The 19914-nt window shown below is 36.5% G+C and overlaps 1 protein-coding gene across 1 annotated transcript in view; it reads right to left on the bottom strand.

The window, feature by feature from the left end:
• Positions 1-19914, bottom strand: part of LOC104154889 (chromosome unknown open reading frame, human C16orf62) — a 53464-nt gene that overhangs the window by 18467 nt on the left and 15083 nt on the right. Inside the window, exons 12-25 of the mRNA XM_009699547.1 lie at positions 19633-19710; positions 19136-19258; positions 18605-18651; positions 16317-16428; positions 15994-16110; positions 15574-15627; positions 15067-15147; positions 14129-14191; positions 12986-13071; positions 11828-11908; positions 8751-8814; positions 6638-6736; positions 5733-5810; positions 4440-4554 (exon numbers count right to left, since the gene is read on the bottom strand). Coding sequence (XP_009697849.1) covers positions 4440-4554; positions 5733-5810; positions 6638-6736; positions 8751-8814; positions 11828-11908; positions 12986-13071; positions 14129-14191; positions 15067-15147; positions 15574-15627; positions 15994-16110; positions 16317-16428; positions 18605-18651; positions 19136-19258; positions 19633-19710 — 1198 coding nt within the window. The remainder of the gene's footprint in view (positions 1-4439; positions 4555-5732; positions 5811-6637; positions 6737-8750; positions 8815-11827; positions 11909-12985; positions 13072-14128; positions 14192-15066; positions 15148-15573; positions 15628-15993; positions 16111-16316; positions 16429-18604; positions 18652-19135; positions 19259-19632; positions 19711-19914) is intronic.

The following is a 19914-nucleotide window of genomic DNA, read 5'->3' as shown; positions in this document are numbered from 1 at the left end:
TCTAATGCTATTGAGAAAATACACTAAAACATTATTAGACTATGATTAAAAGTTACTTATTAGATATTTGATACCATACTTTCTCCAAATTGTAGCTGAAGCCTGTCATATTCAGAGAACATTAATGGAGAAGTAACATCTTCTGAAGTAGAAAAATAAATTCATTTTCCAATCTACTAGTGAAACTGTGTTTCAGCTACATTTGAAGAACAGAACAAATATCAATGACGCACATTAAGCACTGTATGCTTCAGAATTAAAATCTGCATTTGCTAAACTAAATAAAGATCTGTATCAGTTGATTTGTGGGACAGACTCTCCATTTTTATAGTTTTATGTTTGACAATATCCCAGTGAATTTCGTCACACAGAATCAGCTGAATTACTTTATTCACTCAGCATGTTACTTCTGAAGCGAGGCAAGGATTTCACAGTCCTGAAAATAAAAATGCCGCTCAACACACATTTCCAGAAAGTTGCATCATCTCTACGCACCTGCTGAATGCTGTGATCAACAATTAAACAAACCCATGCTGTCTGTTCCTTGACAGGCAAAAGCAGCATTTCCACAAGAAGGAAATAGGTGCAATTAAAATAATACCTGTATCTCAAAAATCCAGAAGAGTGACACAACGGAGCATGCATTTAATATCAATTCAGACCAAGCACTCCCTATGACAGAAAGCATGACCAATGAGAATTTATTATTCTATCTTGGCAGCATGTAGCGTTCTGTGGTGCGTTACAAAAAATGAAAAGCACATCTCTATAAAACCTAGCATCTTCCTTTCTAAGGTGGGCTCTTAATAGGCTCTCCAGAAGTACAAACTATGCATCCAGGACACAATCACCTAAAACATTCTGAACATAATTACAAATTCATTTTATTTAGTCCCACTTCTTGGGAGCTGGAAACAAAAGAGACAATAGTCATGTTTAATACCTGTTGAACAGCATACGTGGACAGACATCCATCAGTGTATTAATATTTGACTTTTGTGCTGGGTTTGGCTGGGATAATTTTCTTCACAGTGGCTGGTATTGGGCTATGTTTTGGATTTGTGCTGAAAACAGGGCCAAATACACAGGGGTGTTTCAGTTACTGCTAAGCAGTGCTTACACAGTATCCAGGCCTTTTCTGCTTCTCACCCCACCCCACCAGCGAAGACACTGGGGGTGCACAAGGAGTTAGGAAGGGGCACAGCTGGGACAGCTGACCCCACTGACCCAAGGGATATCCCATACCGTATGATGTCATGCTCAGCATATAAAGCTGGGGGAAGAAGGAGGAACAGGGGGACATTTGGAGTGATGGTGTTTGCCTTCCCAAATAATGGTTACGCATGATGGAGCCCTGCTTTCCCAGAGATGGCTGAACACCTGTCTGCCCATGGGAAGTGCTGAATGAATTCCTTGTTTTGCTTTGCTTGTGCGCACAGCTTTTGCTTTACCTATTAAACTGTCTTTATCTCAACCCACGAGTTTTCTCACTTTTACTCTTCTGATTCTCTCCCGCATCACAACTCGAGGGAGTGAGTGAATGGCTGTGTGGTGCTTAGTTGCCAGCTGGGGTTAGATCACAACAACTTTTCATGAGCCTATAAATTCACGTTTTGGATCCAACTTCATTGTATTAAAGAAAATCTATTCCAAGAAAAATTACAATTACCGTTTTCTAATACTGAAGAATTTGAGTGAGTTCAAACAAGCACCACACAGTCGCTTTAATTAACAGTGTGGCAAATCCCAGCAGGCAAGGCTCTGATTTGATAGAGGAAATGGAACAGCAAGACACTAGGACTGATGGTCTACTACCGCTGCCCCTTGAGATTGGGAATGAGGCAAAACCCAAACTCCTCCAGTTATAAGCAGATTAGCTGTGGCTCTCCAGTTGCTGGTGCAATTCTCAGTGCAATTCTCAGATTGGCAAACTTTACTGTTATGACCCGCACATCCTCTTTATAAAAAAGCAATCTTTTAAATTCCCCTTATCTACCTCCATAGGTAATTTTACTCCTTTTTTGCGTTAGATACATTGGCAATTTAGAGAAATCTTACTATTGCCAACAGAAGTCTATCCTGTGAAATTCAATTTTGTTATATGTTTAAGTGAAAACTCAACTCACTGAAACAGCTAGACTCCCTGTAGGAACTTAAAATTAAAAAAAATTCAAGACTTTAACTCACTAAAAACAACAGCTGGAATATTTAAAGAGAAACTGCATGCACTGGCACACATGCATGCCCCACTACTGACTGAGCTATCAGATCAGGTACATTACCTTTCAGTTTTATTTCTCTTCCCAATTTTAAACCAATTAAGCTAAATTCAATCAGCATGAAATAAAGGTTACTCACAAGGCACAATTTCACTTCCTAGCCTAATGCTATCATTAATTGCACACTCTTAAAACTTCACTTCATGCTGCATTGGTTTTAGTAGATCAGTGTCTAATTGGCATCAGCTAACTCAGTTAATTGACTGGATTTAAATTTGCTGTTATGAATTAATCAGTACTTCTTATACACATGAAATGCATTCAGTTGAGATACAGATGAAACTGTGTTAAAAGCAACTTTCAAGGACACGTTATATGACTACAATACATCAGAATATGCAAACGAAGTTCACAAAAAATGTCCCAAGACTGGTATCACCATTGCCTAACTGGTTAACACATGCTAAATTACTCATGCAAGTGACATGTCTCTGAATACAAATTATGCCCAAAATAGCTCTTCTAAGGAAGTAAAAAAGTGTATAACAATAAAACCTTTGTAAATGAAGTGAGTTACTCAACACCACAGTTTTGCACATGCTTCATTTCAACACAAGCTGAGATGGACCAAATGCTCCTCTCTAGCTTGTGGGTCTAAAATTCAGGAGACAGTGGTTAATAAATATGCATTCTACAGACTGAATTCATAATACTTCACATATACCTGCTACCTTAAGAGGTTTGAGAATGGGGATCCTATTCATTGTTTAGCGAGTGCACTGTGTTCACATGTCAAAAAACAGCTGTGCACATTTATTAACTCTCACACTGAGAAATCTGGACAATTGTTGGGGCCCAGAAGTCTCACTCAGAGAAGACTTGGATCACAAAAACAGTGGAAAACCAGTTTACAAACTGAAAGATCATTAAATCACACAGTTGGTCCCAACATGGGCAGGGCACAGTCCTCAAAGACCAAGTATTGCAGGAAAACTGCTTTGGATTTGCTTCCAACAAGAGATGTACTGCAACACAGCAACAATAACAAAAATTGATACAAAGGAGAAGGTAAGCTGATTAATTAAACAAAACACCATAGGAAGAAAAAGTGAGTCCATTTTTGGGAAACTCCGTTATCTACAAAGAAACTGCACAATACTAATTGCACAACAACAGACTTTGCAGATCTTTTATTTGCATAACGCACTTGGACACAACAGCCAGCTTTACACTAAATCCCTCTGCTTTGCTCTATGGGCAGCATCAGATTCAAAACAAAGGAATACACCAGTCACTCTGTACTAAAAAGTCTTAATCAGCATCCTAAATCAGCTTGTTCGTGCAGCTCGAACGTACTGGTAAATGCAGAGCTTGGAAAACAAGCTCTCGTGAAGAAGCAGAGCGCTAAAACAAAGAATTAATAGCCACAACAAAAGATGTTGCAAGGTAATCCAATTTATTACTCTCACAGCTCCACTGAAAACATGTAAAGGAAAAGCATTTACCATTGCAAAGCAGACATTTAAAGTCAATATTAAAATTGCAAAACAAAGTAGAATGACATCACTTTAGAAAGGAAAAGAAAGATACTGCAAAGTTAAAAGTATGAAAAGACTTTCAGAATAGCTAACTGTCTTCCATTTGTGATATGAACAGGAACACGATCATATTAAAGAAATATTTTTCATTCATCATATTATCATCTGGTATTACTCCATTGTTTCACTCTGATACAGCAACATATTTTCTCAGCTAAGCGTTTATCACGCATGTGCTTTGATAGCAAGTTTCTGGTGTCATTGACCAACATTCTAATTCTTTTCTAGCTTGTTGCAGGATTTTGTGAACTACCACACAGATGAACTAGTTTCTTTTTCCACAGTTATAATAAAGCATATCATTTGCGATTAGACTGCTTGCATAATTATGCAGGAGAAAAACATTCCATGCTTTCCATAATTTCAAAGTAATTTCAGACAGCCTACCTCATAGCCATGACTATGTAGAGTCAGTTGTCTTGGTTATTTAGATCACAGGATTAGCGTTTGAACTGAAGAGTTGCTTTAATATGACAAGTTTTCACTGTAACAGCACTTGAAACAGGGCTGTATTTTAATTACATCATAAATATATGACTTAGGATTTCAACCAAGTTATCATTCACAGCTAGAAATATTTCTGAAATAAGAGAACCTTTAAGTAGACAAATTCATACCTTACCTTGTGAAAGGCACTGATTTGCCAGAGCAACCTGTCCGGAGTGTAGATATAGATTAAGACGTGTGAAGATACTGCTCAGAGATGGAATTGTAATGAAGCAGAAGGCAACACAAGCCTAAAGCATGTTAAAAAAAACCAAAACTGAACAAAATTCCTAACTCAGTTTTATAGAAATCATTACTGATTTTAAACACAATTAGGAATCAAGATCTATAAATCAGTTTTGGGAAAGACTTTCAATAAAAAGCAAGTATTATATGAAGTCCAAAATAAGCAACTTCAAATTTCTCATTATTATTTCAGTAATTACAACAATATTTATTAACGATTGTTATTATGAGTAGATTAGCTCAAAACTTACTCTATGACTCTAGCTCAAAGAGTTCCCTCTCTCCTCAGGTAACCAGCTTGCAGCTTAAGACCATAAACTAACTAAAAAGCAGACTACTGGTCCTCAGGGACAATCCATGTGTCAAACTGGCCAAAGCAGGTGCATTGTGTATATTTGGGAGGAAGCAGATCTAGTGCAGCGTGCTGCAGCTTTAGACCTACTGGAACAGCCCAAACACCTCAGTGGAGGAAGTAGCTCCCAGGCATACAGAAGCTGGCCACTGTCACCCTAATTAGCCTTTGTCCAGGACATCACGCACAGGTGCCGTGAACAAAAATCCATTCATTAATGGCAGCATAGGCAAACACCTTCCCAATACATGAAGATATCTTAGTTGCTACAATTCAGGTGAGAAGAGGGGAACACAAGCAACTTGCACAGCCTGTGCATAGTTCAAAGCTCATTTGACCATACCTATATAGACTCAGAAGTACTAAAACTGAAAGGAGCACTTTGTTTGAAATTCAAATACTGATTTCAGCATATCAACACTGGTATTATGAGACAGAAGTTTAAATATATTTTTTTTTCTCCCTATCTCCCATTCTCTGTGATTGACTTACACAGAAATTAAGTATTTTATTTCAAATATAATTTGAAAAGCTTAGCTTTCTAGAATTCACACAAACACCTCTCCAATGAACCTTCCTTTGGAGAGGGAGTCAATCTTGCTGCTCTTTTTTAACACAAAGCTGCTATTAGATGCTTTAGGTCTTTTTTTTCTTAAATGGCAGCATTTGGCTTTAGATAGTAAAGATCAATGGTAAGAAGAGAAAATGAGACTACAAACAGCATCAAAAAATACCAACATACTGTTTTTGCAAAAATTATAAACTTAGGTGGCAGCAGATAGTATTATCTGCTAAGAGGGCAGGTTCAAAGTTTATTAGAGTCAGACCTACCCTGACAAACGCAGCCGTCTTTCTGGAATGATTTCCTTTCATCACCTTTCTTGTCTCCATTGCTAGCTGGTTCACAGACTACACATAAAACCCAAAAGCAAATCATTAAGAAAAATGCACAGATTTATTAGGACAGCAGCAAATAAGAAACTACATGTTTTACTGCATGCATTTAGAGAACAAAAACTGTCAAAAGGAAGCCTGATGTGGTGTGCCCTCACTGTACTGTTTTCACTTGGAGAATTTTAGTGACTGCTCCTTAAAGCAAATATGATTCTGAAGGTTTGTGAAGGTAGACTTATTGATTTATTCAAGGCTTTAGATCATCCCCTGTTTCCTAGCTATAGTGCTGTCATCAGCTCCTTCCTGGTGTAAAAATTGTGATTTCTAGCTAACACATTTATTAAAAAAAAAACCACAACAAAAAAAAAACAACAAAAAAACCAACCCACAAAATAATAAAAGGATTTAAGAGAAGATACAATGTTGCAAAGGAATCAGATGCAGCTAATGCTCACCCGATACGTGACTCAATATGGAAAAGAGCTTAACTTTCCCAGTCACAGCAGGACTGTGCCTGTATCTGCAGCCACACACAGTCTGATCTCTCCTAGATGAAAGATTATAGGAGAGAACCAAAATTCTGAATGCACAAAAGTGCCATTTATTTTATTAGACATGAAATCTCTTGCAAGAGAGCCAGTTCTCTTTGTTGAAGCTGTCAAGCTAGAATTTCAGAGAGTTTAGGGTGATAAAATGAGAGATGAGATCAAAGGCTACTTTAAAACCACCTGATAAAAAGACTTCAGATTTCTTTTGACATAGATCAATAATCTGGGCAGGGAATGGGAGAACCACAAATATATGCCCGCTTATCAAGATAATACAGATAAACTGTAGCTTACATGAATCAACTGGACTAGAACAGGCTCCAGATTGCAAAACATTGACCTGGCTTCAACATAGAAACTCAGCTGTTGTTCAAAGTCACGGCCAAATGAAACCTATAAAAGACAAAAAACCGCTAGATTTTACCATTGTAGGCCATTAACTTTAAGAAATATAAAATTGCATGCAGATAAACCACAGACATTCAAAAGTCAAAATCCCCATATATTGGTAAGAAAAAACCCCACCATTAACAACAAAATAGCACCTGGAAAATCTCTGTCCTTTTAACTGTCTCGTTTCTAATACTTCACCCCTTCAGGAAAACTTAAAGTTTTGCTAGGGTTTTTTGTCCATACTCTCTACTTTATAGATCACGTATTTGTATCAAGAAAACAAATCTTAAATCCTAGACTTGTGAAGTGTTTTCAAAACTAGCAGAAGTCTTGATTCTTTATGTAACAGAGACAAAGGCTTGGTATAATTCATCCTTAAAAAGCAAACCAAAAAAACCCTAGTAAAATAGAAACATACCAGTGAATCTGTATTCAGATTCCTATAATTGGGCCTCCAAGAGAAATCAGCATTTTCCTAACTAGACATACCAGTAAGAAAAGCAGGTTTTCCTTCAGTTTGGTTAGTAAATATGTGCTTATATAGTATGGTAAAAGCCTGCAACCTTGCATGCTGGAAGGAAAGAAGTCAAAAAACAACCCTTGTGTGAGAACACACTACTTCCAACCCTCCAGATTTTTAAAAAACAAGTGCTGTCAGCTGTAGTGTCTCAGCTGTCAATTAAAAGCCTAGCAAGAGAGAGAGTCTCCAGGCAGTCTACATTTATATATTCAAATGATTTTCTAATAGAAGTAAAGTTTGCATTATTTATTATTTCTCAAGCCACATGCAAAAGTACTTACAGAATTAAAATAAAAATTATATTTAATCCACACTGTGAAAGATCAAAGGAATTGCACCAGAAAATAAAGGATTGCTTCTTAAATTACAGACAACTGTCTTCTCCTTTCCTCTATTTGTGCAACTGCTGATTCTTGAGTCCTAGTCTCAAGAAAACTTCTCTAAAAATATAAAATTTTCCACAAAAAAGCCCAAATGTAAGGATTACTGTTACATTTGCTTTTCCCTCCACGTCTTAATGTGTGCTGGTTTAAATTTTATAACTAGTCATTTTGCTGCTATGGGATTTCCCCCCCCACCCCAAACCAAGACTATAAAGCCACATCAAATATTACTCAATGTGGGAAATCCTCCTGAAGGAAATTATACAATATTATACTGCATATAAAGCTTAATAAAGCAAAATTATATTAAAAACATATTAAATAGCAAATTACTATAGCTGAAGAGAAAGCAACCATCTAAAGATAAATTCATAGCATTGCAACAAAGAACAAAGAGGACAAGTAGAGATAAAGCCTGCCAGCTCTGACTATGTGAAAGAAAAGCCAAGCATTGAGAGTACCTGGTTAGAGAATAAAAAAAGCTTGAGAACATTTCCCTAAAACAAGCAGACATCTCAAACACCACAGACAAGAACAAAAGATTTTATTGGGATAAGAAGGAGGGAAGGGTTAAAAATTAGTGTCAAGACAAAACAACTGGAGTTTTTGTGGGACTACTAATTTGATGATACAAATTATCTTATTTGTAAATTAAGAAAAACAGAGATAAGAATAACATACAAGCTATATTTATTTCATGTTTTTTAAAGCTGGTATTTGTTCCATTTAGAGCTGGGTAGTGGAACTTCATTCACATAAATAAGCGACCTCTCTGATGCTATAATAGGCAAGACTTTAATTGCTGTTTAACTTTAAATAGTTACCATGTTTTACATGAGATTTAAAAAACTAGCAGAAAATATGATTAAATAAACAACATGTGCACTTTAAACTGTCATATTGCACCAGGTCAGCTTCAACACCGTATGATATTTCTTTCAACACATGCATACTTATTTCACTAAAATATACCGGTTGGGGTTTTCAACAGTCTTAAACAAGTGAGACACAGTCTGATTCAGCTACATAGGCATCTGTTTCTCATGGGGATCTCATGAAAACCCAAGCTGTAAGGTACACACCCAAACAGTTGCACACAATTGTCACTCACCATTTTTATGAATCCATTTATCAAAGCTGCTAACATTCTTTTCTCATCCTCAAGTGTTAGTGCACTATAAGAGAAAATTTATATGGTAAATTTTAGAATATAGCTTATCTTATTTATCTGTAAAGGTTCAGCGTACTAATTTATATGATGATATATCCATATAAAATATTTACTGCACACTACGACCACCAAGCTCATAATTTTAGTTATAAAGCAATAAAACTAATTTTAATATGAGTATCACCAAGTCAATCATGCACCAAACTAAACTGCAAATTTAAAAATAAAACATAAAAATCGCTAAGAGTATCTTTAGATTTTATAGAAACTCAGATTTTGGCAAGAGTAAAAGGAAGTTAAGCTAATATCCTTCACTGCAGCAAGCAAATGGCTTCAGTCTTGTGTTACAACATGAGAACTTGAGTAGGAACTGATTATAAAAACTTAAAGAAATTAGTAAATCTATTTTAAAGGGAAAATCTTTTAAAATACACTTTAAATAGTGTATGTAATAGTTTAGAAACATTAGTTTATTGTTTTGTTTTTTAAACTAAACCTGCCATATAATTAAAAAAAAAATTAACATCATCTCATTACAGTGCTGCCTGTTTGACATTTTAGTAAGAACTGAACTGATATGTAAAAAGTTTCTTTTCAAGATCAGATATTTATTCTATAGCAAGAGTCCAAATCTGATTTGAAAGAAATTTATGTGAAAATCTAATAAATCAAACCTATTTCACTGAAAATGGATGAACAAAAAGTTAAATTACAATTAACTAATACAATTTAATCTTTTTACTATTATACGCTTGGCTCCAGCTTTGACCTTTATTATATCAGTTACCAATATCCTAGCTCAGACACCAGATGGGAAGAGAACAATAGTTTTATTATACAAATTCAGTAAAGGAGGAAAGAAAATCTCAGCATGATTAGCTTATTAGTGCATTGCCAATCAAGACAGTCAACTGATGGGCTCTGAAAGGCTCAGAAGACTTGTAATGAGATCTCCGGGTCAGTTACAGGTTTCTAGCTCAATTCTGAATCAGACCCCTAGCAGCCTAAAGGCTGTTATCCTCCAACAGCTGTTACGGGCGTCAGTGAGCCCTACACAATGGGCTGGGAGTTTCCTGAACCAGGATGTAAAAACAGATGCAGGAGTTACTTTAAGTTAATTACAATTTATGATCATTTGCCAATAAGAGATGACAGAATAGAATCAAGCTAATGAGGTACACCATCTTATCTTAACTATATCCTGGGCTGCATCCAAAGCAGCGTGACCAGCAGGTTGAGGGAGGGGATTCTGCCCCTCTGCTCTGCTCTGGTGAGACCCCCACCCTGTAGTACTGCCTTCAGCTCTGGGGTCCTCAGCACAGGAAGGACATGAACCTGTTGGAGCGAGTCCAAAGGAGGCCACAAAGATGATCTGAGGGCTGGAGCACCTCTCCTATAAAGACAGGCTGAGAGAGTTGGGGTTGTGCAGCCTGGAGAACAGAAGGCTCCGGGGAGACCTTAGAACAGCCTTCCAGTACCTAAAGGGGCCTACAAGAAAGTTGGGGAGGGGCTTTTAGAAGGGCATCGAGTGCTAGGACAAGAGGCAATGGCTTTAAACTGGAAGAGGGAAGATTTAGATTAGATACAAGGAAGAAATTCTTCACAGTGACGGTGGTGAGGCACTGGCACAGGGTGAGGCACTGGCGCAGGGTGGCCGGAGAGGCCGTGGCTGCCCCATCCCTGGAAGTGTTCAAGGCCAGGTTGGATGGGGCTTTGAGCAACCTGATCTGGTGGAAGGTGTTCCAGCCCAGGGCAGGGGGGCTGGAACTCAATGATCTTTAAGGTCCCTTCCAACCAAACTATTCTATGATTCTATGATCTCAGCTAAAAGAACTGCTGATTTAAGGGATTTTAAGGATCCCAGTAAACTATCAAATTGTTTTGGCAAAATGTCAGAGGAAGCACCAAATATGGATTGCCATAAACGGCTTGATTTTTTTTTTAATAAGCTGGTTTAGCTTCAATATATTGCTCTATTTAAAGGTTGAAGTGACTTTTAATGCAATATACAGGCAAATAAAGTGGTCTAACCCAAAATAAAGCACTCTAGCTGGTATAAATTGGAATTAAATGCCAAATCTGACTTCTTTATTGGCAATAAATCTTGCATTCATGGCATATCAAGGCTGAGAAAGTGACAAGTTCCTTTACAGCATCTGCCACACTAAGAGGCTCTGGGTTGAGAGTGCCAAAAGAAACAGTGCTGTTACAATTCTACTCAACCCAAACCAGAAGGAAAAAAAAAAAAAAAAAAAAAAAAAGATTTTTGCTCTTGAGATCTAAAATTTACAGCACTGACTGTGATCCATCTCTATTTTCAATCAGACGCAGACTTCTGCATGAAGTTTGCAAGTTACCTACAAACCACAACTGCTTTCCACACTGCACAACTGCTATTCAACCAGTGAGGATGCAGCAGGGCACCCAGGATCCCTAACAACGTCAGCACTCAAAGTCAAGGGGAAAAGAGAAGAGGAGGATTTAGGGGAAAGACACAGATGGTTCAAAAGCTTCTCCTCTGTTCTAGTTTCCCCTACTCAAGTTCCTAGAGATCTTCCATGTGTCCTTTTAAAGATTTCACATCCCTTTGTAATGGCTGAAAAACGTGGCCCAAAAAAGGTGTAATTAAGTATGGCAATCTGTGCTTTAATAGCTACATATTCACTTCAATCTCAAAACTAGTTTACTATTCACTATAACTCAAAGATTACATTGGTTTCACTCTCAAAAATATTTTTAAAAGATTGGATTGTTTAGTGTCTCTGCCTTTGTAGAAAACTCTACAAAATCATTGCTACCTTCCTTTCAAAATTCTGCTTCAGTATTCAAAATAAAGTAGTAATTAAAGAGCAAATGGTACATGCTGCCACTTCACCACACAGCTCTTCCCTCACCCCTAATTGGATTCATGTCTTAATCCATCATGAAACAAACAGCCTCAGAAATGTGAAACTCTACACCAAGCAGCCAAACTTTGCAAGAACAATAGTTATTAGTAGGAGTAAAGTTAATCTTACTTCACAGAATCATGCATCGTCTTGCAGATATGCAGAAGAGCATTGAGTATAACAGGATCCTTTGTAGATTCTTGCTGATGCCTATAAAATGTTTTAGAAAAAGCGATGAAAAATCCTGCTCTGTCAAAATGAATAACAATGAATAGAGTAGCACCAATTTAATGCATAATTCCAATCATCAGCATCGTATGACACTAGAGAAGTTTTATATTCATTTTTTAACCCACAGAACTCCAAAGATCACATGGTTAATAGGCATACAATTCCAGCAAATGCCAGTCAAGGAATATTATCTTAATACATAGAGCTTTACTGCCAGGCCACAGAATCTGACTCCTTAAGGGACACAACAAGGTAGACATGTGATACATTGAGGAAATCTAAGAACATCAAAACAAAGCAATCCTAGATCTACCAAGAAATAACACAGTTTCTCAGCTACTGATGGACAGACAGGAAGGATAAAAGTCACGTTTAGGTACGGAGGCACATGTGCGTTGGAGCACCACTAAGATGATTAGCGGGCTGTAGCATCTCTCATATGAGCAAAGGCTGAGAGAGCTGGGACTGTTTAGCCCAGAGAAGAGAAGGCCTGGGGGCGGGCTTAGCAGGTATATAAATACCTGAAGGGAAGGTGAAAAAGAAACAAATGTTTCAAGGAACCTGTTAATTATTTGAAAAGAAAAGGACTGTTTGACTTTTACAACATTTGATGATGAAGCCTCATCTTCTAAGTTTATTTTCAACTGTGGAAATACCCATTTTTCTACATAATGGAGCTGGTGACAAAAGACTGTCTCTCTTCCTCCATTATACCAAGGTAACAGTTCTGTGCTGTCACATCAGCTGGAATATGAAATAAATTTCATAAATGAACTAAGGCAAGATAAATTTTAAAAAGTTCAGAGAACAATTATTCTGTTAATCCACAGCAAGTTATCATCAATATGATCACTTCAATTTCAGCTTGCTTTGTGAACAGTTAAACAGTCAATCAACAAAGCAGATTAACAAAATTGACACTTTTTTTTTTTCCCCCACATAGCCTGGAACACCTTCACAAGCGAAGCCTATATACTGACTCATCTTCCCTAACAATCTTTCAATACACTGCCCAGACCCTCCAGAGCGCATTTAATCTCAATATTCTCCACTTACTTAATAAAAGATTCCATAATGCACTTGCAAACCTCCACTCTCACACTTTCCTTCTGGAACATATCCAGAAATGGCAAGAATTTCTCCTGAAAGTACAAATACATAAACAAGTAAAATCAGGTATTTTACAAACAACACACTAAAATAATAAATATTTTCGATAAGTTTTATAATCATAGTTGATTTAGTTAAAATTATTTTAGTCTTTTTTGAAGACTAATTCATCTTGAAGGATGAAAGAGTAGAACAAATAAAAAAGCACCAATGGCTGAAACATGTATCAATTTAGTGATTGCAGAGATCCAGAATAAAACAGAAAACACAGAACTGTTTGAATCAAATGTTGCATATTTTTTAAAAGCAATCATACTCTTGAAACAGCTTAAGATCACGACAAATTCAGACATCTATGGGAACAAAAGGTATGATATTAAAAACAATGAAAATAAGCCACATGCCAGCAACCATTTTGCATGTATCCAGGGCAACTTATGAAGGTCCAAGACATTCATATATTCTTCAAAGATAAGGGTTTAGGTTATTAAGATACTGAAATACTTAGTTTCTGTATCTTCTCAAGAATATAGTGAGGGCAAATTTTTCAGAATTATCTGAGCAATTTGTGAACAAGACTTGAATCCAAACCCACAGGGTCAGTCTTGAATTTCACTCTTCAAGTGGTTTCAGCACTTGACACTCGCTGTCTTTGTTCCTCTATCTCATATACTGTCTCTGACATCTTTAAGTTTCATTTTGTTTCAATGCCAAACTTAAGCCCTATGACAGAGCATATGAAGTATATATAACATAGAAACAGCTATCAGCAATTACACAAACACATATACACAAATAAATGTATTTTATCTTCCATTGATTGTCACTTATGTCATAGTAACAAACATACATAGAGAATCTAACAGCCTAAGGAAAAAAAAAGTATAGAAAACTGGAATTAGAATAATGAATATTTAAGTAGTAAGCAGCAGAGGGCTTCCAAAACGTTTCTGCACTTATCTACTTGATAAAAAGTCTTCTCACTATATGAGCTTGCAAACAATCTAAATATCCAAGCCAGGTAAATTCTCCTGCAGAAACAGTGCAAAATAGTTCTCTTAAAAATTTATTAAACAGAGTATCACTTACCACTGAAAAAAGCAGAGAGAAGTCATAGATATACGTAATAACTTTCTGAATAATTGACTGCAGCTAAAGGGAAAAAAAAAAGGGGGAGGAGGGAGTGATTGTAATACAAGTTAAATTAAGACTATCCACACCAGAGATTACTCTTCTCTAGTTATTCATAGAAAACTGGGCTGGAAGACACTACAAGCATTCATTGATGTAATTTCTTTCCCCAACACAGGATCAACTACAGCTATGCTGTTCCTAACATATATTTTTCCAACATGCTCTTCAGAACTCATATGAACAGAGGCTGATCAGCCTGCCCAGGCCTCATTTGTTCTTTACTTTTTACAGTTAGGCAGATTTTTCTGATTTATAGTCTGCATGTCCTCCTGCTCTCTAGACTAGAAAAAAAAAAAAACAAAACAACCACCACAAAACAAAAACAAACCCCAAACCATTTTGTTAAATCTTCTTTTGTAGGCACTTTATCTACCCTTCAAGTAACCACAAAAACCTTCTTCTAGAACCTCTTCAGCTGATCCATATCTCATCTGGCATGCAGTCTCAAGAACTGGACACAGTAATTCACTGGTCCATAACAATGCCAAGTAGAAATGGATTATTTCATGGTTTACTTCTGTTTAATCAGTCTGCCATGATTGCTAATTTTCTTCAGCAGAACACCACTGTTGATGTAGGAGTTAACTATTGCTGCTTCTAAATATATAAATCATTCTGGTTTGGCGTTTCTCTGAACTTAAGAAGATTGATGTGCAGGGAAAAAAGGAGCAACAAATCACAGCATTATACTGTTCCAAAAGGCTTCCCAAATTATAGCCAGTGTTTAAAAATAATTATTTTGTGGTAAGAGACATCAGTAATGTTTAAGAATTAATTTCACCTAAGAAAATGCACATTAGATTTTCACAGATTTGGCAAAAGAAATTCTTTACCTGTGGGTAAGCATCTTCAAATGCTCGATCAGGAGTCATGTGTTTGATAACATCAGCCAAAACTGTATTGACCTCTCGCTTCTGCATAGCGAAAAAATGAGGTTACAAATACAGTAATGAAATTGGCACATAAGTCAAGTCACTGAAAACCAGTTGGATAATTTATTTCCATTTGCCAAAGCATCAGCTTTCTGCAGAGCTCTAGTTAAGCCAGGAATTTTAGCCATAGCTCCAGTAAATCCTCACTTAAACTGGTCCATCTGCCATTAAAATAAAAGGATAAGATATATCTGCAGTGCTGGGGAGTAGTGGAGACCCCTTGAAAGCTGCATCTTTTATCCCTATTCATCTGCTGTGAAAGGAAATACATTTTTTCATTCACTACTGAAGTCCTACACATTTGTATTGAACAGTCATAGCTTTTACATTTTTAATGCCAAACTGCTAATATAGCCACTTAATCTGTATCAGAAAACCTTCAAAGGAAACAAAGTAATTTTCACATACCGTAAAATGTCTGCACGTATACTCCACCCACACTTCAGCACAGTTGATATAATCCTAGAAATACAAGTGCCTCATGATTACCAACATTTACAGGAGGTTACGAGAAATACACTTGCAAAAATTACCCTTAAAAGAACTAACTCCTGAGGTATGATTCCTGCAGACCTAAAGATCTAGCATCAATGCAAACCTCAAAAGTTGCTTATGTAGAATTACATTATGTAGAATTAAGTTATGCTTAAGCAGAGCTCAGAAAAGCAGGTATCATACAAAGATATTACCAGGCATCATACTTTTTGGCAACTCTGTGTATCTAGAAAGGTAAACCATGTCATGCTAAGCATATGCTTACTGAACAACTGGCTACAATTTTGCCCTAAACACAAAATCAATAGTGAAAAAGAACAGACAATAACTCACCTGTGGGTTCTTCAGCTTTGTTATAACCTTCCAGGCTTCATTTAATATTTGAAGGCGATCATTTTCAGGAGGATCAGCCAATGCCAAGTTTAATCCCAACGAGCGAAAGAGGAGATGCTGGAAGTCAATAAGAAATTTTAAATTAAAAGCAGAAGATGTGTGTCTGTCCAACATTGCTCTAGCAGGTATACTGTGCAGAAAGATTTTTTGGATCAAATCACCTTTTATTTAAATCATGTGCAAGTTATGTAGGCAACTAAGAATATAAAGAACTCTGTCAGACAAGGAACAGGAATTGTTACCAATTACATATAAAAACTTACCTTTGGGAATCCAGATTCATCACACTCTTTAATCATGCCAATGAAATCCATAGATCTTGCAGCAATAAATTCTGCTCTGAATGCTGACATTACCGAATTCAAGAGCAAAGCACTACAATGAACATAACACAAATCAATACAGCCCAAATTCAACTAAAATTTTCTTGTCCCTTCATTTACATTACTCTGAACTTCTTAGACTAACAACTATCCAGCATGTGTTCTAAATTTTAAAAAAAGGGGTAAGGAAGAAAAAACCCTCACAAATTGAGCTTGCATTGATGAGGATTAACAGTGTATAAGCAAAATAAGAAAACATTAAGCCATCAGATAAGGAAAACGTAACCCAGTCTGCAGAACACTTGTCCCACATAGGCTTTTTGAAGCCATCATTTTACCAGAAGTTTACTAGAAAGATCAAGTAAACCAGAAGTAGCTGACACATTTAGAAACTTACTCTTCTTAACTACAGTTCAGAAGCACAATTTGGCAGGGCAAATCTTTATTGAAGTTTTTCTCACTGAATTAAAATATATATGCATTATAAAAGTCAGATTTCAAGCAGCTGCATTGTTAGGATTAAAATAAATCCAAAGTCATTATCATATGATAACTGACAATGACATATTTACACATTTATGATTAATCATCCAGACCCATATTTGTATTACTATCAAGTTAAAGTTACGGATGGAAGAGTGAACTCACTGCGTTACTGTAAAATCCAGTTTACTGATACTATTATGCAAACATAAGAAGCAAAATCTAGTATCACTCAAAAGGAAATTCCTTTGGGCCATGTCAGCCATGAGTTAGCACAGAAGCTGCCTCATAAAACACTCTGTCCTTCACTAGTCTGAACAGACAGTTTGAATACAGGGCAGTTTACCTTGAGGGAAATTCTATGGAGTGCTTAAAATAGCCCAGTATCCTCTGTGTTTCTGACTGAGCGTTAGTGGTCCCATCGCAATTTGACTGGAATTTGCATTTTATCATTAGACAAGTACTTCCAGTTCACTAGGTATATGCTTTGCAATACAGAGAAGCAGGTTGCCACTTTTCACTTGGATGGTTGCAACACAGTTCATGGAACATACTAAGATTATTTAGGATTTATACACTGATACCTCTTGTTCTGTAGTATTTTGACAATCATGAGGAGACATGAAAACACAGAACTCCACTTGAAAAGAAAACTACCGTGCTTTACAGATCATCTAAACCAGATTATTCAACTTCCCAATAAAAAAAAAGACATGTCCCAAAAACATTTCTTTAAAAAAACCCTCATTATACTCAACATTTTGTCCTTCCTTCAAAGAGTGAACAGCCACAAAGAGGAGGCACCTGGCCCACCTTTACGAGAAATGCTAAAAGGTGATTTAAAAATAAGTTTCACAAAACAAATCAACACCCATACAAAATAATCAATACAGCACTGTATGTGGATTATTTTTACACATATTATACACTCCGATACAATAGCATCTTCACATCACATTTTTAAAATCACTTTTGCCACACTCCTTAGCTTGGTCACAGAACGCTAATGCTGGCATTCCTCATCTAAGTGACTGACATGTTTTAATTCCGTCACCACAGCAGAATTGGACTGTGCAAAGCCCATCAGAAAAATAACAGGTAGCTGAAAACTCTCACAGAACTCAGCCTACCTACCCAACAAAATGAACTGAGATTAGTTCATCAGCAGGTCAAACTGCATGCACACAGTTCAGAAAGTACATCCAAAACTTCCAGACCATCTTCCTGAACTACTCACTGAAGGTGATTAGTCTGCATGCAGACTTCTAGGAGACATTTGGGATACTAATTTTAATGTTGAAAAAAGCAGTTGCCTAAATATACCATCTTCCAAAGGTGTCAGCTGCTTTACAACTTCCCTTGCAAAATGCAAGTATGGGTTGACTGTAGCCACTGGAAGCCAGAGGGAAGGAAGGGGAGGAAAAAAATAGAAAAATGAAGCACAACCAGGAATCAGAGACATGGCTGATGGAGAACACATTATGTGTCCTAAAATTTGGGCTAACAGCCAAAATGCAGCAAACAAGTTAAATTAATTAACTTCAGCTCTACAAGTCATCTTCCATATTCTAAAATTCTTCTCTGGAAAATAGATGTTCATAATCATGATTTAGTAAGCTGCTGGGAGAACAAAAGCTATACTATGCATCCAAAAAATGTTTGCAAAAGGGAGAGAGAAAATTTTATTACAGGGACTCACGGGTACTCATTACAGACTCATGTCTTCTACATTGTGCAATACTTACTTGTTCCCCAATTTTTTGCATCTCTCCATCATCTCAGTAAGCAGAACCTGGAAGAATTACTTACTAAAATTAGTGAGTAGAGACTCTGCAGATAAATTAAGCTTTAATTACGGCAGTAAAGTCTACTAAAAGCTGTTTTAATTACCTACCCAATACATACCAATAATCCTGTCTTATCTTGTATTTATAACACAAGAAAACAATGGTGTAGTACAATATAAAACACACTCACTGGAATAGGTTCAGTGGCATTTTAATCAAAACCACAATTTTATGGAAGGCAAATTTGAAATCCTTCAGCCATGCCATTTCTCAAAGTAATTACTATTTGTCAGCCAGGTCAATTATCTCTGGCAGGAGAGGTGAAGATTACCAACTCTCTGCCACATAATACAAAACAGACTGACTGAGATTAAAATAGCCTGTTGACTTTTAAACAGGCTTTTAATAGCCTGTTTGCTTTTTAACAAGCAAAATTAACTCTTCACCCCAACACTTACTTTAGTATCAAGCATTACCACGCTTACTTACTTCAGGAGCACGGTATGCAATACACTGTAAAATCCAGTCTATAGCAGGAGAATATAGAGTCAAATACAAAGGAATCTCCACACACTGTACTATCAGCTGATTCTGAACTGTATCCCCATGAATCTGTTGAAATAAAAGACAAAACCATGTTGCTGTGAAAAGGTATTTAATAGGCACTATGATAAACTGGACAGAGTTTGTGTATGAATGGAAATGGTAACAGATAAGATCACAAAGATACACTGATATTCTGAAGGATTCCTTGCATGCTGGGGAAAAAATATCAAGCTCGTAACATATAATATTGAATTATGGAAACACCCTGAATAGAGTGGTTTCAACTTACCAGAATGTATGTAAAATTTCCCATATTATATCTGGGTAAAGGAACATCCCTAAAGCTAGATTTAAGAACTTCAGATTTTTAAAAAGTAGGCAGTAGTTCATTTAAGGAGTGTATTTATGTGATTTTGCAAATAAAAATCCTCTTTGCTTACTTGTTTAAATGTTAGAAGAAAGTCAAAGAAATTTTTGTTCAGGCTTTCTTTGAGTTGTGGTGCCACTTCCATCCCAACCTGCATTAAAACAAAGAGAAAGATTTTATCTGCATCTCTCACCTATGACTCTCCTTCAACTGTAAGACAAAAATGCATTTTCTGAAGGAGTATACCTAGTCATATACCTAGTCACTCATCAAATCAACAAACAGCATTGAATCACACGCTTTTGATTGATTATTTCCTTGCTTACTATTATAGCCATATCCACTAACAACTACC

This window comes from Cariama cristata, unplaced genomic scaffold (genome assembly GCF_000690535.1).
Source record: "Cariama cristata isolate BGI_N322 unplaced genomic scaffold, ASM69053v1 scaffold12784, whole genome shotgun sequence".
In the NCBI taxonomy this organism is placed as follows: domain Eukaryota; kingdom Metazoa; phylum Chordata; class Aves; order Cariamiformes; family Cariamidae; genus Cariama; species Cariama cristata.
This window is presented reverse-complemented; position numbering and strand designations above follow the sequence as displayed.